At 54.4% G+C, this 25,293-nt stretch overlaps 12 protein-coding genes across 12 annotated transcripts; 8 read left to right on the forward strand and 4 right to left on the reverse strand.

The window, feature by feature from the left end:
- Positions 1 to 8: 8 nt before the first annotated feature.
- On the reverse strand, positions 9 to 569 carry OGAPODRAFT_101359 (soluble GTPase with a role in regulation of membrane traffic; the record flags this gene model as incomplete). The annotated part of the gene is made up of 1 exon (XM_018353036.1): positions 9 to 569. Exon 1 carries the CDS (start codon positions 558 to 560, stop codon positions 9 to 11), a length of 552 nt encoding a protein of 183 aa, XP_018209853.1. The 5' UTR covers positions 561 to 569.
- Positions 570 to 573: 4 nt separating this feature from the next.
- OGAPODRAFT_82973 (uncharacterized protein) lies at positions 574 to 2,128 on the reverse strand (the record flags this gene model as incomplete). The annotated part of the gene is made up of 1 exon (XM_018356666.1): positions 574 to 2,128. One exon carries the CDS (start codon positions 2,126 to 2,128, stop codon positions 794 to 796), a length of 1,335 nt encoding a protein of 444 aa, XP_018209854.1. The 3' UTR covers positions 574 to 793.
- A 385-nt stretch (positions 2,129 to 2,513) lies between these two features.
- Positions 2,514 to 5,777, forward strand: OGAPODRAFT_16829 (uncharacterized protein). Its single transcript, XM_018354693.1, has one exon. The coding sequence runs from the start codon at positions 2,890 to 2,892 to the stop codon at positions 5,242 to 5,244; it is 2,355 nt and encodes a 784-aa protein (XP_018209855.1). The 5' UTR covers positions 2,514 to 2,889; the 3' UTR covers positions 5,245 to 5,777.
- OGAPODRAFT_9160 (uncharacterized protein) lies at positions 5,319 to 5,723 on the forward strand (the record flags this gene model as incomplete). Its single annotated transcript, XM_018357004.1, has 1 exon — positions 5,319 to 5,723. One exon carries the CDS (start codon positions 5,319 to 5,321, stop codon positions 5,721 to 5,723), a length of 405 nt encoding a protein of 134 aa, XP_018209856.1.
- Positions 5,778 to 5,819: 42 nt separating the features above from the next.
- OGAPODRAFT_101363 (peroxisomal integral membrane protein Per8p) lies at positions 5,820 to 7,702 on the forward strand (the record flags this gene model as incomplete). The annotated part of the gene is made up of 1 exon (XM_018353037.1): positions 5,820 to 7,702. The coding sequence occupies one exon, from the start codon at positions 5,820 to 5,822 to the stop codon at positions 6,705 to 6,707; it is 888 nt and encodes a 295-aa protein (XP_018209857.1). The 3' UTR covers positions 6,708 to 7,702.
- OGAPODRAFT_16831 (uncharacterized protein) lies at positions 5,836 to 7,702 on the reverse strand. Its single transcript, XM_018354694.1, has one exon. It carries the CDS (start codon positions 7,684 to 7,686, stop codon positions 6,739 to 6,741), a length of 948 nt encoding a protein of 315 aa, XP_018209858.1. The 5' UTR covers positions 7,687 to 7,702; the 3' UTR covers positions 5,836 to 6,738.
- A 624-nt stretch (positions 7,703 to 8,326) lies between these two features.
- Positions 8,327 to 9,055, forward strand: OGAPODRAFT_16832 (uncharacterized protein). Its single transcript, XM_018354695.1, has one exon. It carries the CDS (start codon positions 8,344 to 8,346, stop codon positions 8,752 to 8,754), a length of 411 nt encoding a protein of 136 aa, XP_018209859.1. The 5' UTR covers positions 8,327 to 8,343; the 3' UTR covers positions 8,755 to 9,055.
- Positions 8,328 to 9,489, forward strand: OGAPODRAFT_77152 (uncharacterized protein; the record flags this gene model as incomplete). Its single annotated transcript, XM_018356283.1, has 1 exon — positions 8,328 to 9,489. Exon 1 carries the CDS (start codon positions 8,785 to 8,787, stop codon positions 9,487 to 9,489), a length of 705 nt encoding a protein of 234 aa, XP_018209860.1. The 5' UTR covers positions 8,328 to 8,784.
- A 15-nt stretch (positions 9,490 to 9,504) lies between these two features.
- Positions 9,505 to 21,339, reverse strand: OGAPODRAFT_82978 (uncharacterized protein; the record flags this gene model as incomplete). Its single annotated transcript, XM_018356667.1, has 2 exons — positions 9,505 to 20,595; positions 20,732 to 21,339. The coding sequence occupies 2 exons, from the start codon at positions 21,337 to 21,339 to the stop codon at positions 9,516 to 9,518; spliced, it is 11,688 nt and encodes a 3,895-aa protein (XP_018209861.1). The 3' UTR covers positions 9,505 to 9,515.
- Positions 21,340 to 21,446: 107 nt separating this feature from the next.
- OGAPODRAFT_94757 (essential nucleolar protein that is a component of the SSU processome) lies at positions 21,447 to 22,068 on the forward strand (the record flags this gene model as incomplete). Its single annotated transcript, XM_018357611.1, has 1 exon — positions 21,447 to 22,068. One exon carries the CDS (start codon positions 21,447 to 21,449, stop codon positions 22,011 to 22,013), a length of 567 nt encoding a protein of 188 aa, XP_018209862.1. The 3' UTR covers positions 22,014 to 22,068.
- A 42-nt stretch (positions 22,069 to 22,110) lies between these two features.
- On the forward strand, positions 22,111 to 25,281 carry OGAPODRAFT_94758 (uncharacterized protein; the record flags this gene model as incomplete). Its single annotated transcript, XM_018357612.1, has 1 exon — positions 22,111 to 25,281. The coding sequence occupies one exon, from the start codon at positions 22,111 to 22,113 to the stop codon at positions 23,803 to 23,805; it is 1,695 nt and encodes a 564-aa protein (XP_018209863.1). The 3' UTR covers positions 23,806 to 25,281.
- Positions 22,117 to 25,281, forward strand: OGAPODRAFT_16836 (uncharacterized protein). The gene has a single exon (XM_018354696.1). It carries the CDS (start codon positions 23,903 to 23,905, stop codon positions 25,205 to 25,207), a length of 1,305 nt encoding a protein of 434 aa, XP_018209864.1. The 5' UTR covers positions 22,117 to 23,902; the 3' UTR covers positions 25,208 to 25,281.
- Positions 25,282 to 25,293: the final 12 nt, after the last annotated feature.

Below are 25,293 nucleotides of genomic sequence, written 5' to 3' on the forward strand. Positions count from 1 at the left end.
AATACACTTTACATCTGCTCCTCTTTAATCACGTCGATGAGCCAATCGAGGCCCTCGGACAGCCCTTCGCCCTTGATGGCGCTGGACGCAACGATGCTCCAACTGCGGTCTTTCAGATCCACCAGTCCCAGGGCCTTCGACACCTCGGCCGCCGTCAAGGCGCCCGGCTGGTCCTGCTTGTTGGCAAACACGAGCAATGCGCTGTCTGTGAGCTCGTCCTCCTTCAGCATCATGTGTAGTTCCTTTTTAGCCACCTCTATACGCTCCTTGTCCGTGGAATCGACAACAAAGATAACTGCTGCGGTGTTGGCGTAGTAGCATCGCCAGTACGGACGGATCGACGTTTGTCCGCCCAGGTCCCACATGTTGATCGATATGTTTTTGTATGTTAATGTTTCGACGTTGAAGCCGATCGTAGGCTTAGTCTTCACCACCTCGCCCATTTGCAGCTTATACAGAATGGTGGTCTTGCCCGCGCCGTCCAAACCCAGAATGAGAATGCGGATCTCCTTGTTCACCCCCCAGAGTCGCCCAAAAATGCCGCTAAAGACGTTTCCCATGGTTTTGCCTTTATATTATTATGAAAATATTTAAAACTTGGGCTTTTGGCCAAATCACGGCTTCTGGCCAAATCCGGTAAAAACACACATCCGGGCTCAGCTGGCGTCCTAGCCCCGGAGCGCGCCATGCTACGGTGGCATTGGCCTACTGCACCATTCTAACGCCATCTGCCGTCTACCAGAGATCGACAGACCAGAATTGTCTCGACACTACTGGTCCCGTGCGAATTAAATTAATTTTGGCCTGTGACAGGGCCGCCCTCCCGCTCCGCCACTCGCTGGAGAATCGTCTTGATCATCTCATTGCCTGTCTTGTTAGCCTCGCCGATCATCGGCATGAAGAAATTTTGGGTCTTAACAAACCTGTCCTTGTACAGCCCGTAGTCTCCGAACGAAACGATGCTCGACCATTCGCGTGCGGCAATGACAAAATTCAAATCGTCCTGACGGAACGAGGTCTTGCTCAGACCGTCCTCCAGACACTCCTCCAGAAGGCCAGGCGTGCAAAACAGATACTCTGTCACGCCGAGAAAGATCCGAAACAGCGGAGTGGAGCATATGATGTGGTCGTACGGCACAATGCCCAGACAGCTCCAGCTGTCCACAATTGCCAGAAGCGACAAGTGCGAATTAGGCTGCTTGCCCTCGGGAGGAATCTTACTCAGCGAGTACTGCTGGAGCAGGTTGTCGTCGAGCAGCAGAGTGTGGTCCTTAGGTAGCTTCCCGAAAACGGCCTGTTTGGCAGCAAACACTCTGCGCCGCAGCTCGTCGCCCTTGTTCTGGATCATGAGCGAAAACAGCTCCGTGCACGAGTTGGCGTACTGCAAAATCTGCTCGTGGGCGGACGGGTTCGTGATTGCGAGGCCTGCGTAGACGTGGTACTTGTTGCTGTAGATTCTGAGACTGATGTTGATCTTGGCATTCTCTATTCCGCCCAACCATTTCGGCGTCTCCCAGGGGTACTGGTTGTTGTTGTGCCAGGCAACGCCCATGCTGAGAAATGCCGCGTGCGTCACAGCCTGAGTGTCGGCTGTGATTCTGTCGTGTTCCTGGTAGCTCAAATAAACGTGTTTGGACTTGAGACACGACAGTAACGACTCCACCAGGTTGAAGCTGGCGTCGGACGCGCGGTGTTTGATCAGCACCAGCGGCTGGCCCGTGGTGTCAACGTTCGGTCCATGCAGCGAGTGCATGGACACGATATCCAGGTCCTGGGGTAAATACTCTTCAAACGCCCGGATCTCGACCTGTTTGCAGGAGGTCTGGCCGCCCACGACAGCGCCCAGCTTGGTCGACGGCGCGTACATCTTGACAACCTTGGCGATGTTCTCGGCCTCCACGCTGTAGATGACCAAGTCGCTTTTACGCGAGACCAGATGCCCGTTTTTTAACACCTCAAACGGCTCGGCGCTGAACTTTTCGTAGTTCTCCTCTCTGTCGCAGCCACACACGTTCCAGCCGGCCTGGCTAAATCGACGGGCATACAGGAGACCCATGTCGCCGAGGCCGATGATGCCAATGGTTTTTGTCGCCTTGAGAGTGGCGATCTCAGAGTCACTTAAAATCATGGAGGTCTAAGTTTTTTTTGTGCGTCGATCGTCCAAATAACGACGCACAGGCTCGGGTGGAATACATTCACACAGGCCAACCACAGAGGTCCCAATGCTGCCAAAAGCAGTCTATTTTTGCTGTCCAGCGCCATATACCTAAAGGAACTGGTACGGGTTACTGCTGAGCTTCTTTCAAAATCTGTGTATCCGCCTTTGCTGTCCCCTTGATCTTTTTCCACTTTCTATTTTTGTTTTCCATTTTTCCTTGTGTTGTTCCCATGGCCAAACCACTTCCCAGCCTGCCTGCCTTTAAAATGGCCGCACCTGAAGAGGTGGGCTCGTTTATCTACAGTGCAGATCTGGACAGAGCAGCCGCAGCAGACTACAAACCAAAGACACAGTACCGGTATGGCCTCGCTGGCGACAAGTACGACGTGGAATTCCAGAGGAAAGACGTGAAAGATGCGATCCACGTCATCACGTCCGAAATTAAGCGCCAAGGAACAAAAACGCCGTATCTGCTACTGCCATTCAGGCCGCAACAACACGATCCGGCTCTGAAGTCATTTTTAAATGAGATATTCGAGGACGGAAAAGTGGCAGATCCAGAGATAATCCGCCAACAAGTTAGACAAGTGAGCCCCTACGTGCTGATAAGCGCGCTCAAATTTTTCTGGTGTCGACTCCCTGGAAACTGCGTGATCGGCTGGAAGACGTACACCAAGTTCGTCACGCTTGACGAGGAGGCAGGCTTCCCCAAACGTGCGTTTTTGGAGTTCATGCCGAGCTGTCTTTCGTCGGGCGCACATGCGTCGATCGTCTATGATTTCTTTGACCTCATCGTTGCTCTGATCCTCAACTCAAAGCACAACATGCTTAGCGCAAAGAAGGTGGCCAGGCTATGTGGCCTGTGGGCGTTCCATCCCGTGAAGAAACGGCAAAACGAAACCCCAAGTTTCGAGAGAGGCATGTACGAGTGGATACCTGCAGGTGACGCAACCTTCCATTTACTGCTTTCCTTCCTGAACTCGATGCCGCCAAAGGGCCAGATCGAAAAGCTGCCCAAATCACTACAACACATTCTGAAAAATACACCATACCCTCCACCGGCAACAACTACCTCCAATTCGTCCTCGCGTTTTCTGCAGGAGGTGCCGATGGTCACAATCAAGGTGAACAACCCGTCAAAGAACCCGGCAGAACTGTTGGTAAGAGTCTCCAAGACCCTGAAATTCAACGACCCCACCGTATTCTACACAAGAGAAGACTATCTACTACTCAAGCGGCTATTCAAAGATGTGGACGGTCTCATAAGCAAACTCTCGAGCGAAGGAAGCCGTCTTTTGGACAATATGTGCATATACGACGAAGACATGATCAGCGATGGCACGTCGGGTAACAAGCTGGCTTACAAGCTTATTCCAGGTTGGTCAGAAGATATGACATCTCCCAAGCCCGTCGAGCTGCGCGACGCCGATTACTTTACAGCTACCGTTTCGAGGGCTACTATAGACGACTACTTCATATGGACATGGTTGGCTTCCCTAGGTAGCGAGGAGACTAGTGCCAAAAAGAAAATGTTTGGTAAAACCTACATCCTAGAGGTCGAGCTAGCAGAAGGATTCAAGAAATGGGTCATTGTGGAAGAGCAGGATATTGAAAGGGATGGCTATGATATTGAGATAGAGCTCAAGCGGGAAAGACTCAAGGATTTGCAAGACAAGATTCGTGAGGCTGAGAAGGAGGTCGAGAAAATGAAGTCGGCCAATAGAACGAGGGTTGTGTCCGAGAGCAAAGACCTGAATGATATCACTAATAAGATGTCCGAGCCTCTTCCGTCCAAGCCATATCGAACGAGCCCGTTGCCGCCTCCTCCTGTGCCAGATAAGGATTTCCTAAGCACTCCAAACGGAAAAGAGAATGGGTCTCCCAGCCCTCCCAATGAGCGCGGACTCAAAGCCAATAGCGGGAGCTCCAATAATACTGAAGTGAAAACTCCGTCTCCTGTGAAAGACGAATTAAAACCGCCACCAATGAGACCCATTAGCGAACAATCACATGAGGTTGGCAATCCAAAATCCTCGTTGCCACCTCCAGCCAGTCTGCCGGCCAACAATCCCGTTCACGTTAATAACAGACTCCCACCACCGAAGGACGACCACTTTGCTACCCAGCTGCAGCAGACACATCTCAGTGAACAGTCTGCTAATGGTATGCAAAACTCTCCTGGGTCGTACAACCAAAAACCTCTTCCACTGGCAAAGCATACAGTTATGCAGGGCTCCTTTTCACATCAGACACTGGGACCTGCCTTTGCAAAAATTCCTCCAGAGGCCACTACCCCTGCTGCCCCAGCATCTCCGTCTTCGGCACCAATGGCAGCCTCGTCACCGGCTTCAGTTTCCATATCCAACTTTGAGCCGCCAAAGTTGCAGCAGCAGATACGCAATTCCAAGATTTTTGACGATATCGAGAGTTTGGAGTCTGAACTGATGGATGTCTTGAAGGATGACGAGGACCCCAGAGACTCAGCTGATCCGTCGCCTCAGAAACCTACGCTCTCGCCTCCTATTCAATCACGCGCTCCTGTCCAGACGGCGCCACCATCTCTTCCAAACCAGGCCATGCAACGCTACTCTCACCAAGGCGCACCGGCTATGGGCTACGGCATCAACGCTCCTCATCCTGCCTACGTGTCTTCGACACCACGGTCCCGCTCGTCGTCTCCGATGCGCTACGGCCAGAGCCTATCACCGTCACCGGAACACCTGGCACAGTCTCCCTACGGCTCTCCCAGCTTGGAACAACGCGGCAGAATGCCTCCTCCGATGCAGGCAGTGCAACCAATGCCTATGAACTACTATCCACAATACCCCAAATACCGTACATACCCGGCGCCGCCACCAAGCGGCTATGCTGTTCCACATGGCGCTCCCTACGGAGGCTACCCTCTACCAAATGGCTACGCTGCGGCTCCTATTCCTCCTCAGGGTTACGCACCTGCGCCAGCTTATGGTGGTGGCCATTTTGCGCCAGCTCCTGTCGGCCTTGCGCCCCGACACAAGAACAAGAACCAGAATACAAACAAGACCCAGGCCCGCAATGCTCTCATGAAAGGCGATTTCGGTATATGACAGCCCTAGACACATTAATAGACGAGCACTATTTATCTGTGCTGACGTAAAAAAAAATTAGTTTCTTAAATTCAATGTCCAAGCTGGTCAAGCTGCAGCTCTCGCCGACAGCGCTGGCACAGTTTCCGGATCTGCCTACGGAGCTGTCGCGCACGAAGCGCAAGCCGAAGGCAAAGGTGAACCACGAGGAGGATGCTGTGGCGTCGCCCGTGCGAATTGAAGGAACAGACGAGAACGATAAAAAGAGGCGGATCATCATCAAGCCGCTAAAAAAACCGGGCGTGCCTTCGTCTCCGGTAGTGGAAGAGACTCCCAGCCGAGCAGAAACGCCCACGGGGAGCAAGGCGCGGGCAAGTGGTCTTTCGGGTGAGCTTGATCGCTCAGGAAGACCGTGCAAGCGGTGGACCAAAAAGACACGTGTGTTCAAGACTTTCAGCGGCTGGGACGTCGAGGTTGGGATCTGGAGACCGTGTACGTAGGGTTTTGCTTTTCTTCTATGTACGATTTCACTAAAAATATCAATTACGAATGGGCTAATATTTGCGTCTTGCTAGGCTAAATAATTATTCCTTTTTATGTTTAAGCTTTTGTCTTTTGCCAATGCTCCAGCGATTGTGCGGGCCAACCAGAAGGATTCATATTTTGAGTCGAGGCTGCACAACCAGCTCTTAGACGTTGTGAAGGCCATAAAAGGCTCTCACTTTGTCCACAAGTACCCGGAGGAGCTGCGAACCCTGGCCACGGCTCTTTATCTGTGTCTCACAACATTGGTGGGTTCCAAGACGCTGGGCGAGGAGTACGTGGATCTGGTGTATGTGAGTCGTGACGGACGCAAGATACCGAAATTTGCGTCCCGATTTGGCTTTGTCGTGGCGTATGTGCTCTTCCCCTATGCTGTTCGCCAATTGCTTCAAAAACTGAAATCACAGCAAAGCCGGCTAGCACAACTGGTCTCCGGAGTCAGCTACATGAACGTGATGGATCTTTTGAATCTCCATCTGGCGCTCTTCTACTTCACGGGCAAATACTATCAGTTTGCGAAAAGACTCTTTGGTCTGCGATATGCGTTTGGGTACCGAGTCGACAAAAATCAGCAGGGAGCGCGAGGCAACTACGAGTTGCTGGGACTGCTGATCATTTTTCAGACAGTCTTCAAGAACGTGGCAAACTTGCGAAAACTGTGGGGGGCCACCGAGACCGTGCAGGACTCGGGAGATTTAATCTACAGGTTCAGAGACCAGACGAGCGACGTTATAGACCTTGCAGACCCAAAGGTGCTGCCGTACCTGCCTGAGGCTTCGCGCACGTGCATGCTGTGTCTGTCGCCGATGAAAGACCCATCATGCGGCGAGTGCGGCCACGTCTTCTGCTGGAAGTGCGTGCTGGACTGGGTCAAGGAGCGCCAGGAGTGTCCGTTGTGCAGGGCCAAAATGAGAGAGTCGCAGCTGTTGCCTCTACGATAAGTGTCTATGAACAATACATAAGGGCCACGGATCAGTTTCTATTAACACCCATTCGGAACAGCACCTGCTTGCCCTTCTTGCCCTTTCTGATCTCGAAGTCGGGCTCTTCGCGTCGTTGCTGTAAGCCCTGACCCCATTGTCCGATCGAGGTGTTGACCGGGTTGACCCTTGGTGGCTTGGGTTTCTGGGCACTGGGCAGTTTCGGGAACAGCTGGTCGTCCAGAGCCGGGGCTTGTGGCTTGGGCTGCGAATTGTTGAGGTACGTCAGCCGCACGTTTGGCGAGGTGCCTCTATTGACGACAGGCTTCAACTTCGGGGGCGGCGCTTTGCGCAGCCCCGTTGTGGGCTGGTTCTGGCCCCACGGTCCCACGGGCCGCGCCGCTGGCGCAGTGCTGAGCGCAGGGAACTGCTCGTCCAGCAGCTTTTCGCGATTGTGGCTTTTCAGCTCTGTCTCAAGAAATTTGTGTGGGGACGAGTTTTTCGGGAACAGCTCCTTGAGCTCTAGCAGCAGCAAACCCAGATCTTCAGCTGAGCTCTCCACAAAAAGCTGGCGCAAGTTCGCAAGCACCGCGCGCTCGTTGCCGTTCTTGCCGAACTCGCCCACCAGCCTCTGGAACTCGTCCACCTTGGCCTGGTCATAGTTCAAGTAATGTCTAGCTCGCTCGTCGAGTCGCAGCTTTTTGGTCTCGTAGGTGTCCTTGGGCTCGTCCGGCTTCTTTCTCTCGATGGTCAGCTTGCCGCCAAACGCCGGCAGCTTGCGGTCGCGGCCCAGAATGGAGCCGTGCTCCTTGATCTGGTGCGCCCGCAGGTCCAGCTCGTCGCGGAACACGACAAACTTCTGGTCCAGGCAGGACTGCACGTTGCAAACATAGTGCGCGTCGCGGAAGTGCGACGCGAGATGGTCATAGTTGCGGAAATACTGCGGCTTTGTAGCGTCGATCTGGTCGCAGATATGGCATTTCTCGTGCTTATCACGCATGTGAACAAACAGTTCGTCGTCGCTGTAGAACCGCTTCCCAGTGCAGAACCGGCACTGCGGGTGGCCCTTGAATCCATTCTGATCGCCCTTGGCCTGGTGCTGGTGCAGCTGTCGTGACGTGTAGAGCTTGAGCTCGCACACAAACTGGTTTTTCTGGTTGGCGCAAATATTGCAAAAAAATCTGTCGTGCTGGGTGGAAACGTGCTCACTGAGCTGCTTGAAAGTGGTGAAGACAGTACTGCACCTAGGACATTTGTTGAGCAGCAGGTCAAGCGTCTGCTTCTTGGCGTCGTGCGACGTGAAGTCGATGGCGTACTTGTCGTCGGACACTGCGACTGTCTGGCTCTCGGAGTCGGCAAACAGCACTCTGTCATTCTCTGTACGACACACCAGACACTGTTTCTTGTGGTAGAGCGCACGGGTCCTGAACGCGCACACGTGGCACGTGTCGTGCTTGCAGGGTGTAACGGCCCTGATTTTGATCGGGTTCGTGCACACTATACAGGACATGATATTTTTCGAACTTTTTTTTTCATGCTTAATTTGAGTGCTACGCTGCACTTTTGGAAAATCGTTGCCAACCCGGCGCTGGTGAACCCGCAACTGGTTGTCCCCACGTTCCAGCACCTTCCACATAGCATCCCCCACATAAGAGGCATGGTTCTGGACAAGGACAACTGCATTGCAAGAGACAACGACGACAGAGTGTGGCCCGCTTACGAGGAGCGCTGGAGCTCTCTCAAGAAAGAATACCCCGGAAGACTGCTTATTGTGAGCAACTCGGCAGGCACAAATGACGACGTGGACGGCCAGGCGCAGCGGCTCGAAAAAAATACCGGGGTGCCTGTTCTGCGGCACTCCACCAAGAAGCCCGGGTGCTGGCCTGAGATCGTGGCCTGGTTCGAGCAGCGTGGCGTGGCGCCGCACGAGATCGCCGTCGTGGGCGACCGTCTATTCACAGACATCCTGATGGCAAACATGATGGGCTCGTACGGGGTGTGGGTGCGCGAGGGGGTGCACCTCTCCTCGTCTGTGCTCTGCCGTTTTGAGCGCTTGCTGAAAAAATAAATAAAATATATCTGGCTACCATCAGCTACCATGGCCTCCCGCAACAATATATCCACGTTTCGGCTGCTTTTGGAGGCACACGGCTGTCCTGCCGATATCCGCCCAGCCCGGATCACCGAGGTGGCCAACTGGGACGCCATTTTCTCCGATCCCAAGATGTTCTCCTCGATGCTCATCTACATAGCCTTCATGATGGCACAACTGGGGCTCAGTTACGCCGGGTTCGTGTACTTTGAGGTTGAAAATAGACCCGCCATCTACAGTGTGTCGATGCTGTACAATATATTTGCGTCGTACTTCTTCCCGATCCTCATAGCCAGCACCATGGAGGAGAACCTGGAGAACCCGTTCGAGAGCCTTCGCAAGGAGGTGCGCGCGTGCCAGGGTTTTGTGGTGTGCGTGTGCATTCAGGCAGTGGCTCTGGCGCTGTCTGTCTGGTCCACGGTGCGGATCTTCAAGACAGAGCGGGTGCTGCTGGTTGATTTCGACTACGTTTCCAAACGCACCAAGAAAATCGACGTCACCAGCATGATCAAGGTGTTTCAGGTGGTGAGCCTGAGTCTGACGGTGTTTGGGTTTCTGATGAGCCTCGTGAACTTTGTGATCACAAGAAACAGGCTCATCCGGTATCTGCACCGCATCGAGCGTGAGGGCGAGCACGAATGGGCCAGAGACAATCTGCCGGACGACTTCTACGAGCGATGCATCAAGACACGCCGCAGCACGGCTAAATAGATCTAATACCAGTATATTTTGCAAAGTTACATGTATGCCATCCACAGAGTGTCTGTGCTGGCGAGGTTGCGCGGGTTGACGGCGTGCGCAATGAGGTTGAGGATGAACTGCGACGCAATGCCCTGGCCCTCCATGTGGCCGAGCTGCGCCACACGCTTGGTGACAAAATTGACGTTGACCCTGACGATCTCGCGCAGGTGCGGGTCGCCCGCAGAGGGTCTGTGCTGCTGCGTGAACCAGGCCACCACCTCGTCGCGCACGAAAAGACTCAAGAAGTGCTCCATCTCGTACTCCGGGTCGCTCAGACACTGCGCGATGATCATGATGTGCGCAGACAGGATGCCCTCCATGCCGGCCTCGCCAATCAGCTTCTGCACGTTGGGAGTAAGACGGAAGGGCACCATCTCGAGCGAGCAGAACAGCGGTGCTGCGCGCTGCGCCGACACATCGAGCGTGCTGTTGGCAAACGCGTTCGAGTGCGTCTTGCCGCTGGCCACCTTGTACGGCAGCATTTCGGACGTCCACACGCGGCCGGAGCTCTGGTTGATATGGATTTTCTGCGGCTGTCTCGAGTTGATGCACAGCATGTACGTCATGAAGATGAATGAGGCGTACTGCGACGTGAACTGCTTGCGGAACAGCCAGAACTCCTCGAACCGGGTGTAGTGCTTGAGGAAGTAATCCTTCATGACGGTGCTTGGCACGAGCGTCGATTGGATGGCCGCCAGGATCTCTGTCTTGACGCTGAGGATGTCGGGCTTCGGCAGCCGCGGGTCATACGCGGCGTGTAGCTTCTCAATCGTGTACGCGAACGGCTCGTCCTTGTTGAGCCCGCTCTGGCGACAGTAGTCCTCGTAGATGCTTAGCATGTTGACGTAGTCCTCGCTGTCGCTCATGATGCGGATGTGCGGGCTGAGCGGGATCGCCACGGGCAGCGTAAGCTCGATGTTGCGTCTTCTGGCCTGGACGTTCTTTGAGAGCGCGTCGTTGAAGATGCGGAACAGCTGGAAAATGCGCTCCTCGCGGCGGCAGTGGCGCGCGGCTGGGAACTGCACCGCGAACGAGTGCAGGCTGCCGTCGTGGCCACGGATCGTGATACGCTTGTAGCACGCTGTCGGACCGCGAATGAGCTCCAGCGTCGGCAAAAACCTCTCGATTTTGACGAAATGGTTGTTGGTCTCCTTGTTGAGCAGGTACTGGCCCGGGATCTCGATGTCCTCGAATTTCTGGTGGTGGAACTGGCTCAAATGCGGACACACGCGCTCCATGTTCATCTTGCCGAAACTGCGGTCCAGCTTCTCCTCCAAACAATCCTTCCACTTGCGCAGCTTGCTGATGTAAGTCTCGAGGTTCGGCTTGCTCTTGATGATGTCCACGTCAAACTCCTCGCGAATATGTTTCGGCAGTACCGTGTCTGCGAATCGGATAATGTTGGCCTCTGTGGCAGGCGGCAGGCGCGCGTCCTCCTTTGGGTTCGTGAGCCGGTTGAAGTACTGCACGCCGTCGTTGTACAGGGCCACCACGAGCCGGTACGCATCGTCGTCGTGGCTGCTCTTGAACCGCTGGCTGATCTGGTCAACAAGAGACTCGAGCGACAGGGCTAGTAGCGGGTACGCGGTCTTCAGAATGCCCATGATCTCCTCCACATGCTGCCACGGTTGCGAATTGACACCCGGCGTCGATCCTGGCGCGGGCGACGAGCTGCCTGCAGGCGTGGCTCCTGTCGGGTGCTGTGCGAGCGCCTCTGGACTCGTTGGCGCGTTGTCGCCGTTGGAATCCGGCCGCTGCGTCATCTGCCGCTGTAGCACGGCAAAGTCCTCCTTGGTGGTGCGCAGCTGGAAATGCAGCGCCTGTGGATACGACTTGGCGATGCGGATGAGCACGTGACGCGCCAGCCGCGCTTCGCGGTGCGACAGCGATGTGAGCAGCTGCGGAATGAACGTGATCCAGTGCCACACGGGCATCTCGCCCTGGTGCGACTCGAACGTCTCGGCCAGGGTGCCGCTGGCGTCGTCCAGACTTATCAGCCACAGAATACGGCAAAGCAGCCGGCGCGCCTTGTTGTTCTTGTACAATCCGGCCGCCTGCAGGTAGCAGCTGATGGCGTGCTTGGCGTACGCGATGTCGTTGCTCTCTTTGAAACGGGCGTCGTTGAAGAAGCCCCATTCGGCCCACGCCTTGGGCAAGTTGAGGTCGAGCTGCACAGCGGTGGCAAAAGCCTGGTTTGCCTCGTCTGGAGAGTTGAGCTTGGCCAAGAACATGCCCTTGAGCGTGATGAACTCAGCCTTCTGCTGCGCGGCAAAGTACACGAGGTTGGTGTTGCTGATCACATCCAGCCCGGTGCTCAGCTCGGCCGGGTTCTGGTAGTGGCACTTGGCCTGCTCGCGCAGCTTGAGGAACGCCTCCTGAATCTCGATGTTGGGCAGAGTGTAGATCTTGGTGAGCTGGTTGATGCAGACCTCAGGCATGTTGTGCTTTCTGGCGACGTGCGCAAACCGGTTGATCACCCAGGCGATCTCGTGGTAGCCGCGGAACGCGTACGAGTTGTTGTTGCTGTTGTTCTGCTGCAACGCAGGAATCAGCGGCATGTACACCTTGTTGATCACGTTGAACGCGTGCTGGCGCCACGTGACCAGGTCGTTCCAGATATTGATGTCGTCCCAGATGTTCGGCAGCCGCTCGCGCCACGCCTGCAGCACGCGCTTGAGCTCCTGACTCTTGACGTCCAGGTTCTGTGCCGTCGTGGTGGCCAGACTGCGGTACACCTGGCTCGCCTCCATGAACTCCACGTACTGCTGGAAAATGTGCAGCAGCGAGATGTGCGCGCCGGTGATTCTTGTGGGCAACGAGTGCCACTTGCGCAGCGCCAGTTGGATGCCCTCGTCGCAGTACCGGGTCACGTTCTGGATTGTCTCCTTGCTGTGCGCGTAGCCTTGCAGACACAGGAACGTCTGGAACATCTGTCTGCGCGGTGTCGGCACGTCCATCACCGTCTTCACGCTCTGCTCGAGCGGTTCTCTGTCGGAGATCCAGTCCGCCACGCGCCAGCCGCACTCCAGTAGCAGGTCCGTGAACCCTTCGTGTTTTGCCAGCTCGGTGAGGATGTCCCAGTGCTGTAGCTTTTCTGCACACAAAATCCAGTTGTCTTCCCATAGAGCATATTCGCTCTCGCTGTACGGCAGCACGCCGCTGCGGGCCTTGATCTGCGCGTTCTCGTACAACTGCAACGCCTTGTCCCAGAGGCCGATCTGCTCGTACGACAGCGCTGAGTTTGTCTCAAAATACTTGGCCCTGCGCCGCCACATCCCGTAGAACATGTCGTCCTCCTGCAGGTTCGAGTACATCTCAACGAGCGCGTCCCGGTTTGTCTCTTTGATTTTCTGGTTCTCGGTGACGGGATTTGTCTCGATCTGCTCCATGATGCGCACTCCCGAGTACCATGCGTCGTAGTTCAGCCCAAGATACTTGACCAGGTGCGGCGGCAGCTGCAGATCCGGGCATTTGCCTGCGGCCTCCAGCATCGTGTGGATAACGTTCGGCTTGCCGTCCTGCTGCCGCACGTGGTAGTCTTTCGACAGCAGTGTCACAAACGAGTGCAAAAAGTCTGCCTTGTTGCGGTGGTCTATCGCGCCGTACGCGATAGGGAACAGCGTGCACCACGAGTTGTGGATTGTTTCCGGGCTCTGGTACGAGATGTCCATCAGGGGCTCCAGCACGTCACGTGCGCGCACGCGCACGTGAGTGTTGAGGAAGTCGGTGTGCTTGCTGACAAAGGCCTTCACCGGCTCGCGAACAGCAGGATCCTGTGTGCCACGTTTCGGCAACGCCTCGTCGATATCACGCAGAGCAGCCAGTTTGTACTCGTTGTCTGTGTACCTCAAAACATGGTCAAAGTCAAAGCTGCCATAGAGCAGCTGCGCAGCCTGGTTCAGCCATGGATACTCGGCCAGGTACTCCCAGTTCTGTTCACGCACAATATAGAAGAGCCGTTTGTCAAGGTCTTTTTCCAGCGACCGGTCCAGGATGCTCATCAACTCGCGACGAACGCCTGTGTCGGAGAGTTTCGTGCCCACAAGGAACGGATGCTCCATGCGTACGGTCAGCTCGGTGCCGGCGAGCGCTGGGTCCTTGAAGATGTCGATAATGATCTGGTAGAACGCTCTTGATAGCTCTGGATCGCCCTTCATCTCGAATACCATCATCTTGGACAGTATTCCGGCGTTCTCCTTGGTTGTCGGGAACAGCTCGTTTTTCGCAAAGACCCAGCCGCGCGCAATGTCGATGATGCGCATCAAAAGGTCCTTGTCGACAGACCGGTCGATCAGCTGCACCAGCAGGGACAAAAAGATGCGCCGCTGGTCGCCAAGCACAGAGATACGCATGCTCGAAAAGTCGAGAATTTTCTTCAGCAGTTTCGTTGTCATTTTTGCCTCGTAGTCCGTCTGGTACGCGCTCTGTTCGGCCGAGTTGCTGAGCTGTCTATTCTGGCTTGCTATGGCGATGTGGTCCTTCACGAGCTTGCTCAGCGTGCGCATAATCAGCGGAATCTGGGCATTCTGGGCATCTGGTTTGTGCTGCGCCAGCGTCCACGAAAGAGTCACGCCCGCAGCGACAGAGTTCATGCTATTCAGGTCTTCGGAGATCACGTTGGTCAAGAAAGTAAGGAAGTTCGTCACCTCCTCGGGTTGCTCCTCTTGTGTGGCCGGCACCTGCTTGTTGATTGCACTTAGAATCAGGTTCAGCACCTTCTGCAACGCCTCCTGGATATCGTGGTTGTCGGAACGGATACATTTTTCAAGCAGTTTCTGCAAATATTCCAAGTTCGACACGATCCATTCGGCAGGCTTCCACTCCAGCGCGACACCCAAAACTTCCAGCGCGTTCAAACAGTAGCCCAACACATTGCTCGTGCTGAAATCCGCGGCCACCAGGAACCGCTCGAAAAAGGCAAGCTTGACTGTCACCTCAGGCCAGTACTTTGGAGACAGCAGAATGTGCAGAATGTTGAGCGCACGCTGGCCTAGCTCGTTCTCCAACGCACGTTGCTGGCTGATGCAGATGTAGCGGATGAGGAACGTGATACAGGTTTCACGCTGGCCAAACGGCACTGTGTACGTCTTGGCTTCCGAGTCGACGTCCATCATGTCGCCGTTGCTGGTGGCCTCTTCCTTCGCCTTGGTTTCCCAGCTCAAAATCAGCTCTCCCATGTCGATCGCCAGAACCTGGTTCTCGGTCGAGCTGTTGTTCAATATCGTCAGCTTGCCGACTGCAGTGATGATGTTCGGCACAAACTGGTCACGTACCTCGTAAAACTGGTCCGCGTGGTGCACAATAAACTGGTACACGTTCAGCACCTGCGTCACGTTGAAGCCGTCTTCGGACAGCACGCGGCGCGGCCACTTGAGCCAGTCCATACCGGACCCAATACGTGTCTCCAGCACGGGCGCCAGGATGTCAAGCGCCTGCCGCACAAGGTACCGCACGTCGATCTGGTTGGCGCGGAGCAGCGCCACGAAAATCTGCGTCACCAGCTTTGCCGGCGTCTCGAACGCGGCAATGAAGTACGCCGTCGACACGTACGCCGCCTGTTTCGTAATGGAGTCGTCCACGGTGATCAGATTCCAGTTGAACTTGATCATGTCCTTTTTGTAGTTGGCAACGAGCTCCGGAGACGTTTTCTCCAGCAACGCGGTCAGTTGCAGAAGCTCGACGCGGAACGAGTCAAACGAGCCTGAGGCCTCCTCGCGGTGGTTTGCTTTCCATATTTTTTCGTTCAAAGCACTGAGCCACGCGTCATTCACAAGTCCTGCTAGGTTCCCATTCACATGCAGCTCGAACAGCAGCGTTGGCAGCAGAATCTTGCGCAACAAGTACAATTTAGCAGCCATGCAGACTTCTGTGCTCAGCTCATCGAGAATAGCAGTCAGATACGCTTGGCGCAACTCAACGCTGGTGCTTTTGACGATTTTCTCCAAGATGTAGTCCTCAAAAGCTGGCGACACCGCCACCTGCTTGGTGCTTACAAACGTCACAAGGGCGAGTGTCTCCTTTGGCCCTGCGGCAGTTGTCTGGAGGAAATCGACGTAGATTGTTTGCAGCTTGCTTATCGCCTGTTCCAGCATGAAATGGCAGTCTGACTTCAGCCCTGCGGTTTTTGCGTACTCGATCGACTGCACCGACGCGTCGAAGAGACGCTGCAGGAGCGGCTGCTGCTGCTGGAGCCAGTCGCGGTCCTCGCGAGCGATCGCGGCTACAAGGTCCACCAGGTTGGCAAACTTCACGTAGCGCACGTTCTGGTCCTGCTCGTCAGCCAGGCTCTTTGCAAAGGTGTCCAGCTGAGCCTGGACGTGACTGCGGAGCTCGGGCGAATCCGGCAGGCCAACAAAATACGCGAGCCAGCAGCCGTACGTCCTGTAGCTGAACTTCTGCACAAAGTACGTGACGGAGTGCTCGCTGAACCGGTTGAGGAACTTGGCGATCGGGAGCCGGAATGGCGAGGTCTGGTGACGGCGTAGGTGTGTCTCGAGGTACAGCAGTGTGCTCAGTAGCTCTTCCATGAAAGTGTACGCTTGTGGAGGCAGCAGATGGAAGATGTTGAGGATGGCGACGATGATCTGAACGGTCGAGTTATTGTCGAGCTCTTGCAAGGCAATCCGTTGCAGAGTCTGCGGCTGGGCCCACGCCATGAGGTGGTCCAGCAGTTTGCGGCCGATCTCGACCTTGAAGTACGAAATGAGCAGCTCGAGAAGCCGCGACAGTGCCTCCAGCCCAGAAACAGACAGTTTCTTGTGGTCGGACAGGTTCATGAGCATCGGCCGTAGACCGCTCTGCAGCAGCTCCTTGGGCAGCTTGGAGTTCTGCGACAGCACCTGTTTGAGGCCGGCGTGCGCGGCGTTGATGATCTGCGACGACTTGGCACACAGCGTCTTGAAAAACACTCCCAGGATCCGGATCCGGATCTGCGGATTGCCATTGGAAAACGCCGGCTTCGTGAGCGCAAGCGACAGCAGCTTGATGCACACGACACGCAGCTTGACCAGCTGCTCGGACGTCCGGTGCTCGGAAATGCGGTGTGCGCTGATCAGCGACTCGTCCTCTGCGTCAACGAGAGCGAGCGCCTCGGAAAGCAGTCTGTTCAGCTCGTCGTTGAACTCCAAAAACGTGTCCTCGAGCCCGAGACAGAACGTGATGGCGTCGATGTTGCCGATCTGCATGTGGAACGGCAGCGCACGCAGCGGCTTGCCGAAGATCGGCGCCAGCAAGATGCCCTTGCTGGGCGAGATCATCGTCGCGACGGGGACCTGGGTCACGTGCGACAGCGTCTCCAGCGCCTCCTGCGCCGTCTCGCGCACGTTCGGGTTAGAGTTGCTCAGGTCAAACACAATCTGGCTCACCACCGACTGGAACGGCTGTTGGAAAACCGCTTCTTTGGAAACTTCGCGGTTGCAGTCGCTCAGCAACTTGAGCACGAGCTGCTTTGCAACGCGACAGACTTCCGACGGCACGTCCGGCGGCGTGTCGCGCAGCACGAAGAACATCGCGCGGCAGATCTCCAGCTGCCGCAGCGCAAAGTACTGCACAGGAATGTCCAGCTCGTACATCATCGTCTGCAGCCCCAGACATCCGCCCAGTTTCGTGTAGTACGCCTCCTCGAAGCAGCAATGCACAAACTTAGAGCACATGCGCCGGATGGGCAGGAACTTAATCGCGTCGTCAATGCGGCCAAACAGCGTCACGCACGCGTTGAAAATAGTGCGCACAGCGTCCACGCCGGTGTCGCGGACGGCCTTGATGTGGAAGCTGAGAGCGTACGAGATGGCGTCGAAAATGGTGTTCTCGTTCAGCGACCTCTTGCCCTCGTGGTCGTCCACGCTGAAACGCCGGTTAAACTTGTACGCTTCGACGATCGTGCGCCCAAAAAAGAGCAGCACATAGTGCTCGCAGATGCCTTTGATCAGCACGGCCGCCTCGTCACGCACCTCGTCGATCGACACCGCGTAGAACAGCGCCTCCAGCAGCCGCACGAGCAGCTCTTCCTGCCGCGTGAACCGCGCCGGGTCCTTCACGTTGTCCGCAGGCAGCACGATCTCGCCGCTCGCGCCCAGCTGCTTGGCCTTGGTTTCGTCGGTCACGTGACCGATCACCTGCTCGATACGTGCGGCAAGGTCTGCCGGGACGTCGTCTGCGTCGATGAAGAGCTTGAGCACGGCAGAGAGATACCGGAACGCGCTCACGCGGTAGTGCATCTTGTAGCGGGTGTTGACGAGCGTGTTGAGCGCGGTGGAGATGCCTGCTGTGATGGACACGGGCGTCTCGTTTGGCAGGCCCTCGATGCGGAACAGGGCTTCCAGTTCCTGGTTAGTGGCCGTGCTACCGTGCAAATCGTGGTGCAGTCCGATAAAGTTGTGGTTGCGGCCTCCCAGCTTGCCGAGCAGGCGGAATGTGGTGTGCGAATGCTGGTGGTAGTAGGGCAGCGGGCGCAGGTGTTTCCAGAGCGCCTTCATCACGTCCTCGATGACGGGCTCGATGATCGGGTCGAAGTACTCTGCGGTCAGGTTGTCGACACAGAGCTCGAGCGTGCGTAGGCCCTGGCTGATGAGCTCCTGCGAGCCGTTCAAAGCGTACACTAGCGGGCGCATCAGGTAGCTAAGGTGCGGGACGAGCACGCTGAGCCGCACAGGAACGGTTAAACACAGCTCGACGTAAATGTCGCGCTCCTGCGGTCTTCTGGCGGTCTGGATGAGTCTGTTGAGCGACTCGAGCAGCACCTGTAGCAGCGGCAGGATTTCTTTGTACAGGGCTTCGAACCTGCCGCCGCCGATGCTGCGGAAGAGCGTCCGGATGAGGTAGAAATACACGATGGGTTCCTTCGCGGTGGTGGTGTACTCCAGGGAGCGCAGGATCATCTTGTTGAGATGCGGCAAGATGACGGTTTCGTTAGCGGCCTGGAACAGGTTGACCGACATGAAGCACAGCTTGAAGAGCCGGATCAGAATGTTGGACTTGACGATGTCCACCTCGCCGAGCTCGCCGAGCTTGGACATGACAAAGATGATCAAAATGCCCGAGAAGTTGGACGTCGTGGTTTCGCTGGCCAGGAAGAACTGCGGGATGTGCAACAGAGCGGCGTTTTTCAGCATCGCATCGAACATCAGCTCCAGCTGCGACTGCATCACCTCGTTGAACGCGGACGGCTCCAGATAGATGAACATCGTGGCCAGGATCTCCATCAGGTCTTTTTCCTCCTTGGACGACGTTATTGGCAGGTTCGGCCCGCTAACGTCGAACGTCTGCTTCAGCTGCGCCGTGTTGAGCACGGGCTTCGAGCTCTGGAAAAACCGCAGCCCAAAAATGCACTCGCGAAACAGCTCTTTCAATATGTTGATCTCCTCGCTGCTCACGATCCGCGCACAGTCGTTCCACATCTGCGGCGTGTAGTCCTTCTGGGGAGGCGGGTTGCAACTGCGGAACCCGTAGAAAATCGACTTTAGGAACGTCATCAACGTCCGGAAGAGATATTTCGCGCTCTCAAGCGGGTCCTGCGGGGACGGTTGCGCCAGATGGATCGGTACGTCGCGCTGCATCTCGTAGAAAGTGTATTCTGGCGAATCCACGTCCATGGCTTCTGTATCCTTGGCTTCTGCTTTCGTATCTGGTGCCGGCTCCTCTGCACCAAACAGAGACTTGCCCGTAAGTTGTTTGGCCTTGCTGGGCCAGGAAAGGCTGTCGACGCGTTTCTGTTCCTTATTTTGCACAAACTTCTCGTGCTGCTGCACAATGTCGGTGTACTGTCTGTTGAGCAAGGCAAACCGCTTCACAAACGCGTTGATCATGATCAGAAACAGCTGGCGCGCGTCCTCCTTGTCGTCGAGCTTCAGCACGCGATCCACAAGGTTGAGCAGCAGCTTGGCGCTCATGATGTGCACTGTTTGCGCCAAAGTCGGGTCCTGCAGATGATCGCAGTATAGCTGGACGCTCTTCCAAATGCGGTCTGTTGATAGATTGCCGTTGACGTGGATAAAGTCGGCGACGATCGAGTAGGCGAGCGGCCGCAGCGTCTCATGCGCAGTCAGGCCGTCGCCGATAATCACACGGTCGTCAAATAAAAGGTCCATTTGGGGCAAAAATAGCGAGCGGAACTCGGTCGACAAGATGTGTCTAGTGGCATGCAAGAGCTCTCTTCTGGCTGTGGCAAGCTCCGGAGGACAATCCTGCAACAGCCGCACGATGAGATCCGGAATTTCGCCCAGAAACGGCTCGAGCGCGGAGTTGGCGCCGCGCCGGATAAACACGTACGCCAGAAAAGACGCGGCCTTGACCTGCCCCAGGATGAAGTCGCCGTACAAAGCACGGTTCCTGATCTCCTTAGTCACCCCGGTGACGTACTCACCTCGCGCCCTGGCAGCCTCGTGGGCCTCCTGTTGCTTCTTGGCCTGCAATCTCAGCAACCCAATGACCTGCGGGATAAAGTTGGCAACCGAATCGTCGATAATCTCTTTGTACGACGAGTACAGCGAAACCATAGTTATCGGACACTCGGCAATCATTTTGAACGAGTGTGTCGCCTTGAACAGCGTTTTGGACGTGTTTTCGTCCAACTCTAGTGAACCAGGTGAGCCACTAGTCGGTGGAGCAGACGACTCGTCGTGCTCGCCAAATTGCTCATCCACAACTTGTGGGATGTTGCTGTAGATTTCTTGCAAAATGCCAATGAATTCGTGCACCCTGTCTGCAAACTTGGCCTTGTAGCTCTTATGCAGCGACGCGATGATCTTCATACATTGTATTCCGTTCTCTTCGTTTTCCTCTCTGATTAATTTTGTCAACACGTCCAAAACCTGGACGCTGTACGGCTGGAAAGCCTCGTTAACAGGCAAACGGTGAATGATGTCCAGCACCAAATGCCGCAGCTTTTGTTCAGGCGAATTGGACACCATGCTGACGGGCACGGACTCCAGAAGCTTGAAGAAAACCGGCATCAGGCTCTTGAGAAAATGCTCATATTCTTGGGCACCATTGTAGGTCTCTAGGGTATCACAAAGCTCAGACAGGACGGCATGTTGCGCGCCAAGGTCCAGGCTCGGGTCCTGCAGCCTTGTAACAAAGCTTTCTAGAGATGCCATATTATTTTCTCTATAAACAATATTTCACGAAAAAAAAAGGATTTCTCAAGCTTTTTGATCATGGGTCGGTCACGTGACCGCCGTTGGAGTGCCTCAGCCGGTTGCACAGGCTGGCGTACTTGTGCAACAGTTCCAGATACTCAGCAACGGGGATATACGTGCGGTTGCCAACGGACCTGAAGAAGACCTCAGGGGGCACAAAATACTCGTTCTTGCTCAGTTTCTGCAACGGCCCGCCTCTATAGATGTTCTCGCTCTGGTCGATTTCCAGCTGGGCTTGGTTGGCTAGATCGTTGGCCACCTGGATGATGTCTGGGTTTTGGCGTGCGTAATCGTCAAAAATTGGCACCGGGCAGGATTCCTCCTGAGCCGGCTTTCTGGGTGCAAAGGCAGCAAAGATCTTGTCTTTCAAGTCTCCAGGCTCGTCGCGGTGTTCCTCATTTTCCTCGCCTGAGGCGGGTTTTTGTGTCTCCTGTGAAGGCTTTCTGAACAGATTCCACACTCCTTGGCGAATTCTGGAAGGCTTGTTTTCGGACTGAAGTGTCTTTGGCGATCCCAGTTTCAATTCCATCGCCGTTGGGGGTCTGGTGCGTACCGTCTTGGGACGCTCAGGTCTGGGACTACCTGTTTTGGATTTGCGGATGGACGAGTAAGTGGGGCGCGCATAGTGGGGCAGCTCCTTTGGCGTCTCTTCTGTCATGAGAATTAGGGATTTGGCTAAGGACATGACTGGCGCTAAAAGAAGGAGGAAAGACAAGATCCTTAAAATGATTTGATTACATAAGATTTAAAAAAATTATCAGATCTAAAAAAATATTCAGCTAAAAGATTATCATGGGCAAGGCCAAAAAGACCAGAAAGTTCGCACAGGTGAAACGGGTTCTCTCGAAGAACGACCCGAGAAGAAAGGAAAATGCAGAAAAACCAAAACAGACGAGCGACAAGGAGCTTGTGAAGGAAGTGCCGCAAGTTTCGTCTGCCCTGTTCTTCCAGTACAACGAGGCAATCAAGCCCCCTTACCAGGTGCTGGTGGATACCAACTTCTTCAACTTTAGCATCCAGAAGAAAATCGATATAGTGCGCGGGATGATGGACTGTTTATATGCCAAATGCATTCCGATTGTGACAGACTGTGTCATGGCCGAGCTCGAAAAGTTGGGCCACAGATACAGAATAGCGCTCACGCTCGCCAAGGATCCCCGCATTAAACGTCTGACATGCTCGCACAAGGGTACTTACGCTGATGACTGCCTGGTGCACCGGGTAATGCAACACAAGTGCTACATCGTGGCCACCAACGATGCAGACCTCAAACGACGCATACGGAAGGTGCCCGGTGTGCCGATCATGAGCGTCGGTAGCCACTCGTACGTGATCGAGAGGCTCCCGGACGTGTTCTAGTGCTTCTGGGCCGCGGTTTCCTGTTTTGTGGTGTAAGGGTGTATAGTGCTCCAAGGATAAAGTCTAAATTTTGTATCGAAATACGTCTCTTGTTAGCATGTCTCTGCAGGACAACATTGACAGCCTAGTGAATATGGGCTTTGACGCATCTGTTGCGCGTGCGGCGCTTGAGCGGGCCAATAATAACATAGAGGTTGCGGTCAATTACATCTACGCGGACTCCTCTGGAGAGTTGCCCTCCTACAGCGAGCAAACCGAGTCGGGGGCCCTGGGGCCCGTCCAGGACGGCCACAGTGCCTCCACGGCGATCCCAATTGAGGACGACATTAGAGATAAGATTGCCAGTTATGGATATGGAGCAGAGAATCAGGAGATTAGACTGGACTCTGACGAGTCGGAGCACGAGGCTTTGCCCAAATATGACGTCTACGACGACATTTCGCGGTACATTAGAGCACCAGAAGTGCCTGGAGTTCTGCTTCCCGTGAAAATAGATCTTCTAGAGGGCTATTTTGCGCCACTGCTGATGATTCTGAGCAACATTCCCGCTTTCAGAGATACGGTTTTGGAGCACGAGTTTGAAGACTATGGGTACTCGCCGTACTGGTGGAAAAAAGAGCGGTGTCTGTCGAATCCGGACGTGACCATGGAGGTGCAGAGACTCGTAGCGTTTTTGTCTTCGGACTCGAAAAGAGCGTTTGCGTCCATTAGGACGCTAATTGACGCCAGTGCAAAACTGATTACAGACGATTACGAGAGCATTTCCGAGTTTATTCAATTTATTTACAGCACCATCATCGAGCTGTTCGGAAAACTAGGGTGGACATCCAAGGAGCGGCTGATGGAACTGTTCACTTCTCAGTTCCAGTTTGAGAACGACGAAACCCAGACACACCGCATTTTCCCTGTCGAATCGAATTACTTCTACAAAGACGTCTACCGGATCATGCACTCGCTTTTATGGGGCAAGGATTTGAGTCGCATAGCGCAGCACGGCTTTGTGCGGCTGAGTGATGTTCTGACGATCAGCTTTGAAGGAAACGGCGACACTGTTCCTGGTGGTGGCTTTGAGCTCACCGAGGAGTTTTACCCTCAGATTTACACATCCGAGTACGAGAAGCTGGTGGTAGATAAATTTCAGCGGATCAACGAGCTGAGAGAAGAGGTGAGCAAGATCAATGGGCAGAACATGCAGCTCAAGGCGTTCAAAGGTAAACGTGTTGCCGCGTTGTTGGAATCCACCCTCAACCACTTGTCTTCTCTTGGCGAAGACGAAAAGATCCAGTCGGCGTCCAAAGAGCTCGAAGGAATAGCCAGCCACATTCTAGATCAGAAAACACTAAACACAGACAAGTTGACAGCTCTGAATAAGGAACGGTCACAGATGGATATCTACAGCATAGATTACATTTTGGGTGAGCATAAGCCTGACCTGGAGCCTTGGATTCTCGTGGGCGTCATTTTAAGCGAGCGGCAATTCTGCTACAGAACTGAAAAGGGCTGGTACACGTTCGTGTACGAGCTTGAAGAAGGGAAGAATTTCACCGTCACCGAATCCACGTTTGACACAATCAGGGGCCAGATAAGGGATTACTCAGCAGACAATTTCGAAACTGGGATGGTGCTGCTGTATGTGAGAAAGTCTCTGCTGACCAGCACCCGGCCAATAATCAACGAGAAGCTGAAGCAGTTCATCAGCACGGACAATGAGAAGGTGACACAGGACTACGAAGCGTTTATGTCGCAGCAGCCAAATAAAAAAGAGGACGCCTACGTGCTGGTGGACATGTGACCAATCGCGTAACTGAAAAAGCTGACGTAAGCGGTTGCGGTGCTGAAAAAAAAAACAGGTTCCAAAAATTTCCGGCGAAAATTTTGCTGTTTGCACAATGTCTATTTTGGTTACTAGAGCGCTCGCAGCGCTGAAGCTCGGCCGTGCTACAGGTGTGCGCGCTGTTCGAAGAGATTTTGGCAACTCGTTTGTCAGATTCGCTGGAACTTTCGATAGATCCAAGCCCCACGTCAACATTGGTACCATCGGCCATGTGGATCACGGCAAAACCACTTTGACGGCTGCCATCACCAAGGTGCTTTCTGAAAACGGAGGTGCCTCCTTTTTGGACTACTCGGCCATTGACAAGGCCCCAGAAGAGCGTGCTAGAGGTATCACCATCTCGACTGCACACGTTGAGTACGAAACTCCTAAGAGACACTATTCTCACGTTGACTGTCCGGGCCATCAAGATTACATCAAGAACATGATTACTGGTGCTGCTCAGATGGACGGTGCTATCATTGTTGTTGCTGCTACGGATGGACAAATGCCTCAAACCAGAGAGCACTTGTTGCTTGCTAGACAGGTTGGTGTTCAGAAACTGGTTGTCTTCGTCAACAAGGTCGACACCATTGATGACCCAGAGATGTTGGAGCTTGTTGAGATGGAAATGAGAGAGCTTCTGAGTTCGTATGGCTTTGACGGTGACGAGACCCCTGTCATCATGGGATCTGCGCTGTGTGCTTTGGAAGGAAGAGAGCCAGAGATCGGAAAGCAGGCCATCGAGAAACTGATGAACGCTGTGGACGAGTACATTCCAACTCCGGTCAGGGACCTTGAGCAGCCATTTTTGTTGCCTATCGACGAAGTCTTCTCTATCTCTGGTAGAGGTACTGTTGTTTCTGGTACTGTCGAGAGAGGTGTGTTGAAGAAGGGTGAGGAAGTTGAAATTGTCGGAGGCAAGAACGCCACTCCTCTCAAGACCACAGTGACTGGTATCGAAATGTACCACAAGGAGCTTGACCAAGCTATGGCTGGAGACACTCCAGGTATTCTGCTGAGAGGTATTAAGAGAGAGCAAATTCAAAGAGGTATGATTCTCGCCAAGGTTGGCTCCCTCAAGTCCTACAAGAAGTTCCTGGCCTCCATGTACATTCTGACCAAGGAGGAGGGAGGAAGACACACTCCATTTTCCGAGAACTACAGACCACAGATGTTTGTGAGAACCACCAACGTCAGTGTCACTCTGAGATTCCCAGAATCGGAGGAGGACCACTCCAAGCAGGTCATGCCAGGAGACAACGTGGAGATGGTGTGCGAGATGCTCCACCCTGTTGCTCTGGAGGTGGGCCAGAGATTCAATCTCAGAGAGTCAGGAAAGACCGTCGGTACTGGTATGATCACCAGACTGTATGAGTAGTTGCTTGTATATGGATTTGAGAGAGGGATAGTTGTATAGTTTAAAATCCCTGGAAAGTAAAATAATCGAATTTGAAAAATTTATAT

The sequence above is a fragment of the Ogataea polymorpha genome (genome assembly GCF_001664045.1).
Source record: "Ogataea polymorpha strain NCYC 495 leu1.1 chromosome Unknown OGAPOscaffold_5, whole genome shotgun sequence".
In the NCBI taxonomy this organism is placed as follows: Eukaryota; Fungi; Ascomycota; class Pichiomycetes; order Pichiales; family Pichiaceae; genus Ogataea; species Ogataea polymorpha.